Source organism: Quercus suber, unplaced genomic scaffold (genome assembly GCF_002906115.3).
Source record: "Quercus suber isolate HL8 unplaced genomic scaffold, Cork oak 2.0 scaffold_641, whole genome shotgun sequence".
NCBI classification, from domain to species: Eukaryota; Viridiplantae; Streptophyta; class Magnoliopsida; order Fagales; family Fagaceae; genus Quercus; species Quercus suber.
In genome coordinates, this window is record NW_027070082.1 from 241,702 (window position 1) to 257,707 (window position 16,006).

The 16,006-nt window shown below is 38.2% G+C and overlaps 1 protein-coding gene and 1 long non-coding RNA gene across 2 annotated transcripts; both read right to left on the bottom strand.

Annotated features, from left to right (window-relative positions):
- Positions 1 to 6,855: 6,855 nt before the first annotated feature.
- LOC136064169 (uncharacterized) lies at positions 6,856 to 13,059 on the bottom strand. Its single transcript, XR_010625849.1, has 3 exons — positions 12,977 to 13,059; positions 12,783 to 12,857; positions 6,856 to 7,015 (listed from the first exon to the last, which is right to left on the bottom strand). It is a non-coding gene; the product is annotated as an uncharacterized LOC136064169 (long non-coding RNA).
- A 2,340-nt stretch (positions 13,060 to 15,399) lies between these two features.
- LOC112031653 (uncharacterized) lies at positions 15,400 to 15,849 on the bottom strand. Its single transcript, XM_024064360.1, has one exon. It carries the CDS (start codon positions 15,847 to 15,849, stop codon positions 15,400 to 15,402), a length of 450 nt encoding a protein of 149 aa, XP_023920128.1.
- Between the last annotated feature and the right edge of the window lie 157 nt (positions 15,850 to 16,006).

Genomic DNA, 16,006 nt, shown 5'->3' on the forward strand with positions numbered 1-16,006 from the left:
TGGCCATTTGCTCAGTGAGGGATTGATATCATAGGGAAGGAGCTCTTTAGCAAAGACTACAATGACAACGAACTGAAACTAAATTTGGATTTCTTGGACGAAGTGAGAGACTAAGCCTCCTAGAGAATGGCCAAGTACCAGCAAAAGATGACCAAATATTACAACCAAAAGGTAAAACTCAAGAGATTCAGCATCGGAGACCTTGTCCTACACAATGAAAGACTCGACTTAAGGCAAATTAGGACCAACATGGGAAGGCCCATACCTAGTTGTCCACTACTCATGAAGAGGAAGTTATCACCTTGAGGATCTGGACAGGAATAGATTACCTCGTCCATGGAATGTTGAACACTTGAAAAGGTATTACCAATAGGAACTATAACTTGCTCGTAAACGATTGACAATATTTTGTGATTTTGAACTAGATTAATAAATGTACTATTCAGTGCTCAACACATATTGACAATACCCCTTCCCCATTGTGAACTTGTCTCAACGAAGTTAAAGTGATAAAATTCCTTGACTGGATGTAAATCACTTAACGAAGTCAAAATGATAAGATTCCTTAAATGGATGTAAATAATTTTGACGAGGTTAAAATGATAATATTCCTTAAATAGATGTAAATAATTTCGACAAGGTTAAATGATAAGATTCCTTAAGTGGATGTAGATCATTTTGACGAACCCAAAGTGATAAAATTCCTTGACCTGATGTAAATCACTTAACAAAAATAAAATGATAAGATTCCTTAAATGGATGTAAATCATTTTGACAAGGTTAAATAATAAGATTCCTTAAGTGGATGTAAATCATTTTGATGAACCCAAAGTGATAAAATTCCTTGACTGGATGTAAATCAATTAACAAAAATAAAATGATAACATTCCTTGACTGGATGTAAATCATTTTAACGAAGTCAAAATGATAAGATTCCTTAAGTGGATGGAAATTACCTTGACAAGCGAAAGGTCCCTTAGGTGGATCTAAAACATCTCGACGAACCCAAAAGTGTAAAGTCCCTTAAAGTCATTGGGTAAACTCCCAACTAACAAATGCACGATCCTGCCTACTACTCAGCATTTACGGGATAAAATAAAGGTAAACAAACATGGCATCAAAGTGTTTAAAGAGCAACATGAATAGAAGATACGATGAAATATAAATATGCAAAAAAAAAAAAAAAAAAAAAAAAAAAGCCTGTTTGAAGTCATTCAAAAGCCCCAAAACATACAGGGCACCCAACAAAAAAGAAAAAAGAGTATGTTGACTAAGTAATAGGGGCGTCATTTCCTCCTTTATCTGGCTTTGAAGGGTTCTTGTTAGTAGCAATTGCAACCTGGGCAACTTGAGCAGCTTAGGTGGCTTCATCAACTTCAATCTCTTTGTCAATGGCCTTAAAGTCTAAGTCCTCCAATTCCGCCCTTGGGCCATGCTTCACCAAGTATCTCTTCAGCAGCTCAAAACCTTTGTAGTACTAGCTAAACAAAATTGTATTATACTCGTCCATGAGCTAGAAGGCATGGGGCATGGATAGCCTTGGTGGTGATGGACTTGAACTTTTGATTGGCTATCACAAGTTGCTCGTCCTTTTGTGTCACTAGTTACTTCTCCACCCTCAGCTCCTCGAACAAAGCTTTCATTTTTTTTTCCTTGGATTCATTATTGTTGTCCATCACAGCTATGAGGTCTTTCCTCAAACAAGAACCCTCGGCCTCCAGAGCCTCTACCTTTGAATTCGCCACCATGACCTTCTCCTCATTCAATAAGTACTCTGAGGTAATGTGCATCGCCTCTCCAGCACCAGGCAATCAACCATATAAGAGCAAAATTGACAAGATAAAAGGAGTGGGCGGAAGAACAATAGGGATGGCAAGAAGTTACTTGGACGAGCTTATGGACATAGCGGCTCACCATCTCATGAGAAGGCATTGCAGAGTTCTCTTTCAACTCCTTGGGCATGACAACTTCATGAGCCCTCACCAAAGCCATCCCTATGTCAGCCCAGACACTGGCTCTAACCTTCTCCTTCCCTTTGTCCCAAATCCAGTGCTTCTTTGGACGAGGAGTGAGCTCGTCAATAGAGACAGCAGGCGAAGCAACTTGACCCTCCTTTAGGGCAAGAGTAGACAAGCCCTTCTCAACCACCTCTTTCTCAATGACCCTAGCCCTCCGTGGCCCAATGCTAGAGAGCAGTTCATTCTACTTCGCCTTGATGCTGGCGTACATCTCCTAGTTGAATTTGGTTGTCATCTATACAGAAGAAAAGCAAGAAACCTTCATAAAAATAATATTAAAAAAAATTCACAGTCTTGTCTTGGATTAGCTTACTTTTCTCTTCTCTCTGTATGGCACAAAGGACGCAGTGAGAAAGCTCCAGACCGAAGCAATGATGAGCCAAAGTGCGAGGATCAACCAGCTTGTCAAAATCGTCAATAGTGCTCGCGTACTCAATGGTCGCCTAGACCCACCCTTCAAATTTGCTCGCAAGCTCAAGATGCTTCGTAACTGCAAAGCAAGTGAGAATACATGAAGAGTCAAGGAAGGACGATCAATGTAAGCAAAGAAAGGGAAATTTTCTTAAAGGAGATAAACTCACCAAGTTTAGGGGTCTCCCACCTACGTAGCAGCTTAGGGACATTCCCCTAAAGGTTGTCGAAAAGGGTCTCCTAACCATCACCTGAGACGAAAAAAATACCTAGATTTCTAGTATCGAAATGACGAAGAAAGATCGACGATGAGTTGAGACCTTCTGTCCCAGGGCACAAGCTCATAATACCTGAACTCCTTCGATTCCTTCAGGCGATATAGGTGGACGAACTCATCCAACCTGATCATGTTTCCATCAGCCACGATTGTCCAGATCACCATTGTCGGGAAATTTAGACCTCGATTAATAGAATTAACAAGTTTTAAATCCAAGCTGTTAATTAGATTTATTATAACTAAAACTTGTTAAAACAAACAAACATCAATATTATGTCAAAATCATGCAACAGAAAAAATAAATAAGACAAGATATGATGACCCAGGAAAACTAATGAAACAAACTAGTTTCACAGTAAAAACTTGGGGGGAAACCTTCCCAAAAACCAATCCATTATAATAAAGAGAAGTTTTAGATCTAGTACAAAACCTTTGTCTCTAGACTCTACAATCTCAATAGATGAACTTACAACAGAAACCTTCTATCGCTTCAAAACCTTGGAACTCTTCAACATATGAATGCCACCCTTTTTGCACGAATCCTATACGTGACTAACCAAAGATGAACATCTCCCAGTATGTGACTAACTCACCAACTTGAAGAAGATATTGGCTGCAAAGTTCTTCACTTCATCAACAATGAAGATCAAGAAGCACTTAGTTATAAAACCCTAAGGTGTAAAGGCGCAATAGCTTCTTTCAAAGAGAATAAGGCATCGGTCACTTTTTGCATGTGTTCTCCTTGTATTCTCTTATGTGACAGTCTCTAAGATAAGCTTTATATATGTCTAAGGTTGTGAGAAAAGAAACCCTACACAAATACATAAGCATGGGCCGAAAATCAGATCTGAAAAACTGATTTTCTTAATTCTTGATAGATACCTCGATAGATAGAATCTGTTGAGCCTCATTAAACCTCGATAAATAGCAATCTATCCGCAACTGTCAAGCTATTTGTCCAGCTTTAGTGAACAGCTTTTCTTCACTTGTTTCTTGGTCCAATCTTCGTGGCTTTAATACTAGACTTGAACAACATGTTTCTTGAAGTATTAAACACATCCTAGATCTACCCAATTACAAGTAAAGTGCGTTTTGTCAAATGATTAGCCAATTTCATAAAATGTTGACATATGTTCCTAACATGAATCATATATGTCCTAACAACCATACAGCTTATGATGATACTCCATGAGTTCGACATGAGTAGCCTGGGAGCAATATTCAAATAATGGAGAAGTTCCATTATGAAGGAAGATCGCCTCATAGAAACACACCTTGCCATGGGCTAAGGCATAAGATTTCTCACTCGACCGGGGAAAACAAATCCTAGTCTCCATAGAAAATTGGAACCTATCCCTAAATCTACTAAGGGTTTCCTTATTTAGGGAACACTCCTCCTTAAGAGCATGAAACAATCAGGGTGGCTATGAAACGAAGGGTTAGGAGGACGCAAGTACAGAGGCAGTGGTGTCTATCTCAGCCCCAGTAGTATTAGCACTAGACGACAGGCTAGTCTCTAGATCACTCGACCTAACCTTAGAGCCCATCCTCTCCTCTCTTAAAGTTTCCTGTACAGTCCTAAACCAATCCAAAGATTGGCGCAACAAAGGGCACAAATTACCTAAAACTAAACCTAGGCTACTATCCCCTAAGGTGAAGTCCCCAACCCGCGGACAATGATTTCCAAAAGAACCAAAGGATGCTCCTAAGCGAGCAAAAAAGAATGAAACAAAAGGGGAACTACGCCTAATTTCAGAATAATTAACCATCAAGCAAAAGAAAAAGGAGAAAATAAATGTTCTCAAAAACGAAAAAGAAGCAAAAAGGGAGGTACCTGAGAAAAAATAGGAAATTGAAACACAAAGGATAAGATGTGGAGCAAAGAAAAGAAAGGTAAAACAAAAGGAGAGGAAGATGAAGATGCTTAAAAGGCCACCATAGAAAATAGAAATTTGCGGCAAAACGAAGGGTTTCATCGGAAAAAGTGCCCTTATCAACCAACCTGAGTATGACATGAGGCCATTCTGCCACTATGCAGTAAATGCGATAGGGGTGGAACCTTAAGCGCCATAAACACCCAAAAAAAAAAAAAGAAAGAAAGAAAGAAAGAAAGAGAGAAAGGAAGGAGAGGAATCTTCATATTCCTAAGATCATCCCCAAAATAGTTCAACAACCTAGGAATAAGGGGGCAACTGATGAGCCCAATACAATTCCCTCATCCTTTTTCCATCGTCCAATTTCCCTCTTCTAGACAAACTCACGCTAGACGAGGGAAAGGTCATTAAGCCACAATAAATGGAGTGCCGTTACCCACCAACAATAAGTAATCTGGACGTTGGAAGAAACCAAATCTTCTCACTAAAACCACTCAGAGGCGTTACAGAAATAGTATTGATACCACCATTGAACGCCCCTAACGGCTAGAAAAGAAAGCAGTATATATAGGTGCAGAACCCCAAGAGAGGTAGATTTTTTCTTGATCCTTATTCTAATACTTATCTCAAGACAGAACAAATGACGAATCCTCTTTCTAGCCATCTAACTTTATCATCGAAGGCTCAGTGGTTGACACCAGGCCGGTGACCTTCCTAGTTTCCATTTTTCTCTTGCAAGTCTTTGGACGATCTTGAGTCACCTTCCTTCTGGATGATCACCTCCACTGATGATTTTGGCATCATCACTGATCGTTGCAGTTTCAAGGGTTCAAGCTTATGTGCAGGGACAATGAATACCCAATTGTCAGAATTGAAGAACTAGAGTTCCTTGTACTAAACATCAACCAATCTGATTATATCATGACCATTGCAAGATTGGATCTCTAGAATAGTCCATGTCCAACTCTAAATTTCGTCAATACCACTTTGGATCAACAAACGATCAAAACCCAACTTTGTTCTATGGCAGCCCTTCTGGAGTTAGCGGATTGGATAAAGCGAATTACTTTCCCTGCGGCTTAGATAATACTACTAATTACTTTGTAAATGAATCCTTCACGAGGATCCATGAGAGATGAACTTCTTGAGAAATGCCATGCAAATATTAGAGTTCCAATTTTACGGACTGCTGACGAGTCTGTGGTGTTAGGACATATATGTTTTAATGTGTTTAAGAACATATGTCACTTAGTTATGTAAATTGGCTAATCCTTTTACAAAACGCACTCTGCTTGTAATTGGGTAGTTCTAGGTGTTTTTAATACTTCAAGAAATAATGTTTCAAGCTCAAGTGTTGAAGTCATCAAGTCTGTCCAAGAGAAAGCAAGTTGAAGTGCAGAATTTTTAAAGCTCGACACCTCTCGATAGCTACCTCGACACCTGCTATCTGTCGAGAATTAAAAAGTCAGAATTCCAATCTGATTTTCTTGGGATCCGTGAATATGTTTTTGGGCTTTCTTTTCTTCTAACCCTAAACATATAAAAGGATTATTTTAAGAGCCGTTTTGGTAGACACAAGTTGTATTATCATTAAGCAATCTCTGTTTATGCAAATTGTGCTCAACAGACAAGGTTCTTAACCTAGTTCATCTTCCATCAAGAAGTTGCTGTGTATTTGCACCATAGGGTTTTGTGACCAAGCATCTTCCTGCTATTCATCACGTGGATGAACTGAAGAACTTTGCAGCCAACCATTCTTCCTTAAGTTGGTGTTCTGAAGTCGCGTACTTGGATCCGCGCATTGGTTAGTCACGTACTTGGGAGCCGTGCATCAAAGGTGGAGACTGTCACTACAGATCAAGTCCAATTGGGTATTGGGGTAAGGGTTCAACTGTAGGTTGGTAAGGTACTTGGGATTCCTTTCTTGTAACCGCTTGATTTGATAATAGTGGAGTTTCGGGAGTGGTGACCTGAAAATCACCCGGTGGGGTTTTTGCCGTTAGGGTTTTCTCCATTCGTAAACAAATCACCGTGTCATTTATTTTTTCCGCTGCATATTTAGTATTTGGTGATTTGTTTGTGCTTCCACGTATTTGCATGTTAAATTGATTAATTAATAACTTGGCTAATTAATTAATTAATTAAGGTTAATCACAAGGGGTCATTCAGATTGTGACCGAACAGCAATAATTCCAAAAACCAGACAAATGAACCTGAATAAGGGGAGGTCAACATTTCGAGGTAGCAGTTTTAACTCCACATACACAATGCTATAGATGATTGTAGCCATGATGAGTAGCAAGATCATAGCAAAATGTGTTTCAAGTGGTGAGACACCCAAGACTTGAAAGTGTAATCCAATTAAGGCAGCCAGAAATGAGACGAGATAGGCAAGAAGCTCATGAAATGCTTCAAAGAAACCGAGTGCTTCATCACTGGCACATAAGCAAACAAGAAGTCCTTCAGCTTTAAGATTAATTTTTCTTCCAAATATAATAAAATCAAAATCCCACAAAATCTACTTAACTTCTAAAGGGAAAAAAGAAGGAAAAACCTTCATCTTTATTAGGTTTCTTTCCCAAATCTACCACAATGAGTGCAATTCAACACGAAGAAATAATCTCTGCAATTTGCCTTATCAAGAATTCTAAAACTTCACTCCTTATATGTGTGTGTGCCTGTGCAATGGTGAGTTTGTAATAATTAAAGTCACCATAGGCCTGATATAAAACTTATTGTTACTCCCACAACCTTAGTATTGATGTTGAAGTGTAAACAACAACAACAACATCCAAATCCTTACTTCAAAATTTTGGAATTGGTTAGGGATGCTCAACAAACCAATCAAAGTTGGTCACACATTTTTTCCTGCCATTCTATGTTATCCAAAATCACACTCTTTATCACTTCCTAAATTTATGTCATTTTTACTACTTCCATTAATGTTATTTTAGATTTTCCACTACCTTCTTTTGTTCATTCAACTTGAACCAACTCATGTAAGAAAAATTTTACCTAAAATTTTCTCACCTTAGGCCTCAAATTGTATCGAGTTAGCCCAGGCTTATTTTATGAACATGTTGCTTCTTAATAGTCTTACATTCAATACCATAGATTATAACTAGTCTTACAACTATCTTATAATATTTTCCCTTTTAACTTAATTGGTATCCAACTATTATACAATACTCCTGATGTACTTCTTCACTTCATTCACCATACTATTATCCTTTTTAACTCCATCTAACTGCTGCTTGAAGCTGCTCATTTTTCACCACTAAATCTCATTAGTTTGTTGCACACATCCTTTTAGATTCTCCAGATACTTCTTACTCTTTTAATATGACTAGTCATTTCATTCAACATCTTATAAACAGTTTCTTCTAGACCTCACTAGCCTTCTTTAATCCTTTTAGGAAAATGTTTATCTCCAAACTATTTCAAAGAAAAATCCTTCAAACTCCTCCTATATCTTTTTATTGGATGTGAATTTTGAAAATCAAATCGTTAGATTACATGTTTTTATTATATCTCCATGCTTGCAAGATTTCTAGAAGATCAAAGATCAATAGCTATGTTATCAACCAAATGTTTAAATTTTAAGATTTTTGTGGTATAAAATTATGCATAAAAAATAAGTTTATTGATCGAATAGTAAATAACATTCGATTTGAACGAAATTTGACATGCATGTTAAGAGTATAAAGAATATGCAATCTAACAGTTAGATTTTCAAAATTTACATCCAATAAAAAAATATAAGAGGACTTTGAAGGGTTTCTCTCTAAACTAGTTTGGAAAAAAATCTTGTCCATTATTTTATCTTTAAACACTAGTTGTTTGTCTTCTTTCAAACCTCCTCTCCTAATTCCTGGGTTTCTCTCTCCAATATGTCTCCTTTTCCCCTCGTTTGGCTAAAATACAATAAATACCCCTGAGGTTTGGGTTTTTGCCAAGCATATCCAAAATATTTCAAAACTAACCAACTTGGTCCCTAAACACAAACAGCTTGTAATGTCGTTATTTATTTTTAATCTCTATTAGACCCTCCCTCTTCTCTCTCTCATACCTCTCTCACTAGTCGAAAATGAACTTGATGCAACCTGCAATGATTTATTAATGGTGGATGTTCTGAATGAGGGATGCATTGAGACAAAAATCATGTACAAATTAATTGAAATGTTGATGAAAGAGAAGGATTTCAGGTCAACTGATGTTTCAGGCCATAGAATTTTGTCTGGCTTGATGTGGTTGGTGAAGGATTTCAGCTGCGATCGACCGCCACCAACCAACCAACAACCACTACCACAATCCAAAACAAACCCAAGAAATCCAGCCTCATACCTACAACAAACCCATTACCAAATACACAGCCACCAATAGCGAGTTGACTGCCATCAATGGCAAGATTAACTGTCACCAACAACAACCACAACCACAACTGCCAAGATCCTCCAACAAAACCCAAATCCAAATAATCCAAATCCAACAAAACCCAAAAAACCTAGAACTAGAATGATTGTCACCGTCGTAATCACAGCAAGAACTCTTGCTCACTTCTCACTATACCCAAGCACTAATGTAATGCCTCTCTTATAAAGAACACCCTAACTAACCCTTGCCCACTTTTCAAACATCCAGCGCCTGATGTAGCACACCGCTGGTAAGGGTTGATTCAACTTGTATCTATAGTGGATCCATTTATAATAAAGTGGCTAAATCTTAAGTTGTCCATCAACATATGCAATCATACTTCTTTTTCCAAGCTTATTAGTAGCTGTGAACAAAATATGTGATACTAAGCACAGACATAGACAGAGTTCATAGTCAAAAATAAACAAAGATATAAATCATTCTCTCTTAATTTAACCCCAACGTAGAAGATATCCACATTTTATGTTTATAGATGTATCGATTGGTTTGGACTTATGATTCATCTCGTCGTGTCTAGGAAATATGACACCCCATAACTTTTGCATACAACATGTGTGAACCAGATTAATTTGCTGGATAAACAACTTTTAAAAACTATTAAATTACCTCTACTCAATAAATAACTTTTTAAAACTATTAAAATTACTTCTTCCATGCTAAAAGTCTTGCGGTTCAATGGCATTGTCCAAGAGAACTTGGGTTTGGGTTCAAATCCCTCCATCCCCAGTTCATCACATTGTAAGGAAAAAAAAATTAAAATTGCCCTTACATGCAAGGGAAGTTCTTGGACTAGCTGTGGCTATAGTTGGAGTTTACAACCGATAAAAACATGGCCAATGAGCTCTACTTCAAATGGCATTTCCTCCTCCTATAATATGGGATGAAGAATGAGGTATTGGGTTCAAGACAGACTAGATGTGTATGCAATTTATCAATTGAAAAAAATTAATTAATTTTTTTTTGAAATGGGAATGACTATCGGGGAGTCCAATGCTACAATCAATTCAAGCTTTTTTAAAGGTCTACAAGGCACATGTCAACTAGTCCAAGGATGAAGGATGGTAAATTGTCAAGGCCTTAACCAATTGAATTTATGACTTTCTTGATCAATATCAATCCACATTTAGACCTACTATTCCAAATGGCATTATGTTGAATAATCTAAAGTCTAAACAAAGTGGGTTGATTAAATATGTCTCAAATATTTCATGCATCCAAAATATTGTTCTCACTATAGAATTAGACAAGCTAAATTCCAATAAACAACTTTATTTAGACCTTGTTTAATTTTTTTAATGAGAAATATGATAAATTGCTCAAAGAGTGTACTATGTTGAAATGAGTAATAAGTGATGCTCTATCAAACTTGATGGAGCGCCATCCCATCACCTTACTTAATAGATAACACACAAATTTATTTATTTATGTATTCTATTTGGGTTGTGTGCCTAAAACAACTTAAATAAGTCCTTTAACACTAAAATGGATAGATAATAAAAGAATGGAATGGAATATAGTGTATTTTCTCTAGTGTGTTTGGGACTTCATAAAAAAAGTGATAAAATGGGCATGTTACACATTTCATTAAATGTATGAGTGTTCCTCCCACTTTTGGAAGGAATGTTTAGGAGGAAAATGGAATGGAATGAGTATTTCCTACCAGCATTCCATTTTCTTTCTACTAATTCTCAAAAGGGAATTCTTAAAACTATCTCTCATTTCATTACATTCCATCCTCCCCAGTCCCCACCCCGCAAAAAAAAAAGGGGTATAAGAATTAAGAAAAAGGCCAAAGCTGGAATGGTTTAAGAAAGGTAACATTGGACTTTAAAAGGGCTGAAAGGCCCAAAAATATGTCAGATATGGGCCTGTTTGAAGTTCACAGCAAGTGGTTTTCCAGCAACCAAATAAGTCCACTTTGGGTTCCACAAAGCTACAGAGACGAGCTGGAATCAAAGCCCTAACTGTAACCAGTCTCCCAATGGATTTGTGGCTTTACCTTCGGGTTGTACAGGAAAAGAAAGAGAAATTAATAGCGTTCAAAATTGACACCAGAATTTAGCTCTTGGGCTTGTTCCTGAACAAGTTTAGTAGTGGGCAAAAATACTTGGCTACATCATATTCTGGATTCCATACTATTACACAAACAATTTCTGATCTGTGCATCCTCAACCCTCCAATCAGCATACTTAGGATCCATAGTAGGAGGGAGTTCATCATTTAGATAAGTAAACTTCTTGCTACCAAAAGAAAAACCTCAACAACTTGGGTCCATTGCACGTAATAACTCCCATTAAGACGAATCAAAGTAATAGAGAGCATACCAGAGGGGGATACAAAATTGGGCTGTATACCTTCCTTGGATTCTAATAAGCACCCAATTAAGACAAAGAAAGTAAACAAGTGAATAAGATGTGGTTCCTATGAGAAACACTAAAAGATAAATAACAACCAAAATAATGGTTCACACACAGTCCACAGTCAACCAGTATTCCCACATGGAAACCGCCCACACTCCTCACAACAACCCAGCAATTAGAAAAGCAACACAACAGTTCCAAACCAACATATCTGATGCAGCCATGGAAGATTAAAATGTTACTACTTTGCAAATTTGCCTATTCAAGATTTATTATTTTATTTTATGGGGCCATGTTTGAAGTCCAATTGAATTAAAAGTCATGTGATTTTAAAGGTCTAGTTATGTGTATTTGGGTCAATCAGTTTTTTATATGTCAATTTCGTATTCAGGAGCAAAATTGTAATTTCGGCAATTCCTACGAATTAAGGATATTTTGGTAGTTTAGTTGATTCTTGGATTTTCTAGGAGATCTTAAATATCTTAAGTTTTATTTTCTTAGACCTCAAGACCCATGAATCGGAAGTGGAACATTAAAGACAATGGCAAGTACTATCTGATTGGGCCTAGAGAGGAAGGAAAGGAAGAAGCAACTCGCTTTTGATGATCTAGGAATTCAGCATACTCTTCCTTTAGCACGGAGATCAATTCTATCTTTAGAGTCATCTTGGGAGTTCAATATAGCCAATGAAGGACAAAGTTCAAGCATAGTATTCATAACAGACTTTACAGTTTTGCCTTTAAGTACAAAATTGACCATAACTAGTTAAATAAAAACACATATTGAACCATTTTAACCTAAGGATACATATAATTAAACCTTTGAAACCAAATGATTTTTACTTTAATTGGAACTTCACACGTAGGCCCTTAGAAGAATTTTGAAGTAGTAACAAATTGATCTTCTATAGCTGCATCAACACCACCACTCCCCCCCCCCCCCCCCCTCCCCCCCCAAAAAAAAAAAAAAGAAAAGAAAAGAAAAGAGTAACTCTATAAGTAAAACATAACATTAAATTGAGAAAACCAATTCATATAAAACAAATGCAAAATGAAAATGGATAGCCAAAAAAAAAAAAAAAAAATCAATTATTCATAGCTGTAAACAGAGAGTTAATTGCCTTCCAACTTCAACCAATAATCATCGACCTAATTAAGATGCATAACTACTCTTTCCAAATAATCCCTAAATTATGCATATCCAGAAGCTAACACCTAAGTGCAATGAGCTATACAAGCACACATACGTACATACATAAACATAATTATACAAGAACCCAAATCTACTCAATAGGTGATAAAGAGCTTCCAAAATAAATAAAAAAATCAATTATTAAATAAAAATTGCTCCAAGTAACAATCAAATTTGAAATACGAAGGAATAGAGAGATTGAACCTAGAACCCACACCTGTTCAGTAGGTGATAAAGAGCTTCCAAAATTGAATCCCTCAATCTGATCACTAAATTCACAGCCGCCTTTAAGCTGAAACTTGTAGAATACAAAATGCAAATAAAAAAGCAATTACTAAAGAAAAATTGATCCAACCATCATAACAAATTGAAAAACAAAGAAATAGAGAGATAGAACATTGGAACCTAAACCTGTTGAATAGGCCATAAAAAGCTTTTGAAATTAAAGCTTTCAATCTGATCGTTAAGCAATCAGTCACAACGGCATTTGAGTTGAAACTGATTTAAAAAGAAAATCAATAAATTAACGAAAAATAGATGCGAGTAACAATCAATTATGTAAATTGAAAACAAAGGAAAAGAGGCATTGAAACTGCACGATAGGGATAGTTTTGGCTAGGGTTAGAGATCGTGAAGAGACGTTTGAAATTCCTAACATCTGCGGCTCCACATATGCCTTTATTTGAAATCACTGGATTTTGGGGGGTTTGGCCGTTTGGATCCATCCTCTCAAAATGAACGTTTCTTAACCTGGGGCAAAGGTGAACGTTGATCAGAGAGAAGAAAGGCCGACACCTATCTGCTGATCGAGAGATAAATCGATTTAGAGCGGCAGTCATTCCAGTTAACTTCTGGACCTCTTTGGGATTCCGAGGAGGTTGTAAATTGTTGATGGCCTTTATCTGATCGGGGTTAACTTCAATTCCCTTGTGAGTCACCATGTACACTAAGAACTTGCCTGATCCCACACCAAATGAGCATTTGGAAGCGTTTAGACGCAGCTTGTACCTTCTTAGAACTTCAAAGATGTTTTTAAGGTCCTTTACATGTTTAGAAACGATCTTGCTTTTCACTACCATGTCATCTATGTAAACCTCGATATTTTTACCCAGCTATGGCTCAAACATCCTCGTCATCATTCTTTGATAGGTGGATCATTAATTTTTCAAACCAAATGGCATCACTTTGTAATGGTAGTTCCCAATAGGGGTGACAAAGGCAGTCTTCTCCTGATCCTCCAAGGCTAATGGTATTTGGTGATAACCTTGGAAGGCATCCAGAAAACTCATCTGAGGATGGCCTACCGTTGCATCCACTAGCTGGTCTATCTTGGGCATAGGAAAAGGATCCTTGAGGCAAGCCTTATTTAAGTTAGTGAAGTCTACGCATACTCGCCATTTTCCATTATTCTTCTTCACCACTACAGTATTTGCTAGCCATTCAGGATAAAACACCTCCTTAATAGCTCCAGCCTGCTTGAGCTTCATTACTTCCTCTCGTACTGCATCAGCATATTCCCTGGATGGGCGCTGAGAAGGCTGTTTCTTAGGGATGATTAATGGGTTGACCTTTAGATGGTGACATATGAATTCTGGATCCACCCCTGGGGCTTCATAAGCATTTTAAGCAAATACATCAATGTTTTTCTTAAGGAATTCTACAAGTGCTTCCTTCTCCAGAAGAGGTAATTGAGATCCGACTTGAAAGAACTTCTTCAGATCGTCTCCGATAGCAACCTTTATCAAATCTTCACACCTCACACCCTCAGCTGAATCTTTGGTGTGCAATGCTAGAAGTTTTGATTGCTATAAATCCATTCCAGCCTGGGTCAAGGGCTCAACTTCAAGTTTATGCTGGATGGCAGCTACTAAGCATTGTCTCGCCATAGATTGATCTCCTAAGATTTCATCAACTTGACCCATGGACGGATACTTAACTTTCTGATGTATAGTAGAGGAAACAGCCCTTAGTGTATGAAGTCAAGATCTGAATACAATTGCCGTATATGGCGAATATACGTCTACAACGATGAAATCCACCTCTACTACCTCTGAGCCAGTCTGTACAGGTAATCGTATTTGGCCCTTCAGGGTAACAACTCTTCCTTCAAAACTCACCAGAGGAGAATTGTATTGTGTTAAGTCATCAGGTTTTAAGTTCAGCCCCTTGTAGAGATCAGGATACATTATCTCTACCGCACTACCCTGGTCTACCATTACCCTCTTCACATCATACCCTCCAATTCTGAGGGTGATTACTAAAGCGTCATCATGGGGTGGGATAGTTCCAATCTTGTCTTCGTCCGAGAACCCTAAAACCGGTTGAGTATCTGATTTAGATCTCTTCGGACCATGGCCAAAGTCCCCTACGGGTAATCGGGCTACCGACATGATCTTGGATGGCCAGGATCCTGTTCTCCCCGGTGCGGTGAAGATGACATTGATAGTCCCCAAGGGAGGCTTTGAAGAATCATCCCTTCGGGGCTCCAAGTTCACCTGACTTCCTCAGCCATTGGAGTGGCGCAAGAGTTGTCTCAATTTACCCTCGTGGACCAGTTGGTCCAAATGATCCCACAGGCTCCTGCAATCCTCTGTGGTATGCCCATGGTCTTAATGGTACTGGCAATAGAGATTATGATTACGCCTCTCAGGATTCTCCACCATTTTGTTCGGCCACTTAAAGTATGGTTCATTCTTGATCTTTTCCAGAACTTGATGCACTGGCTCTTTAAATATAGCATTGACCGCTTGAGTATTTACCGGTCCTGACTACCCAGCGTAATCCCTACGCGGCTTGTTGTTGTTGTATTTGTCCGACCTGAAATCCCTCCTCTCCTAAGGGATAACCTTGTCCTTTCTCTTCCCTTGTTGCTGGTCATCCTTGACCCTTTTATACTTGTCAATCCTATCCATGAGCTGGCCCACGCTGGTGACGAGCTTGCCAGTCAAGGATTTCCTTAAGTCGTGCTCAGACAGAAGGCCGAGCGTAAATGTACTGATGGCCACATCATCAAAGTCACCTTCAATCTCATTAAACAACTCCCAATATCTGTCGGAGTATGTTTTAAGGCTCTCGCCCTCTTGCATGTTCAGGGATATGAGGGAAGCCAACGACCTAGGAACCCTCCTGCAAGTCACGAACCGTGAACCAAATGCTTGAGTGAGTTCATGGAAAGAGTTTATGGATTCTGCTTTTAGGCCATCAAACCACCTCATCGCAATGAGTCCGAGACTGGACGGAAAAACCTTGCACATCAAGGCCTCGTCCTTGGAATAAACAGTCATTCACTGGTTGAAATGACTCACATGCTCAACAGGGTTAGTTCGCCCGTTGTAAATGGTGAATGTGGGCTGGTTAAAACGCCGAGGAAGTCTCGCTCCTTTAATCCTACGCATGAATGGAGACTTGGAGATTTGGTCTAAAGCTTTGCTCACAGCATCA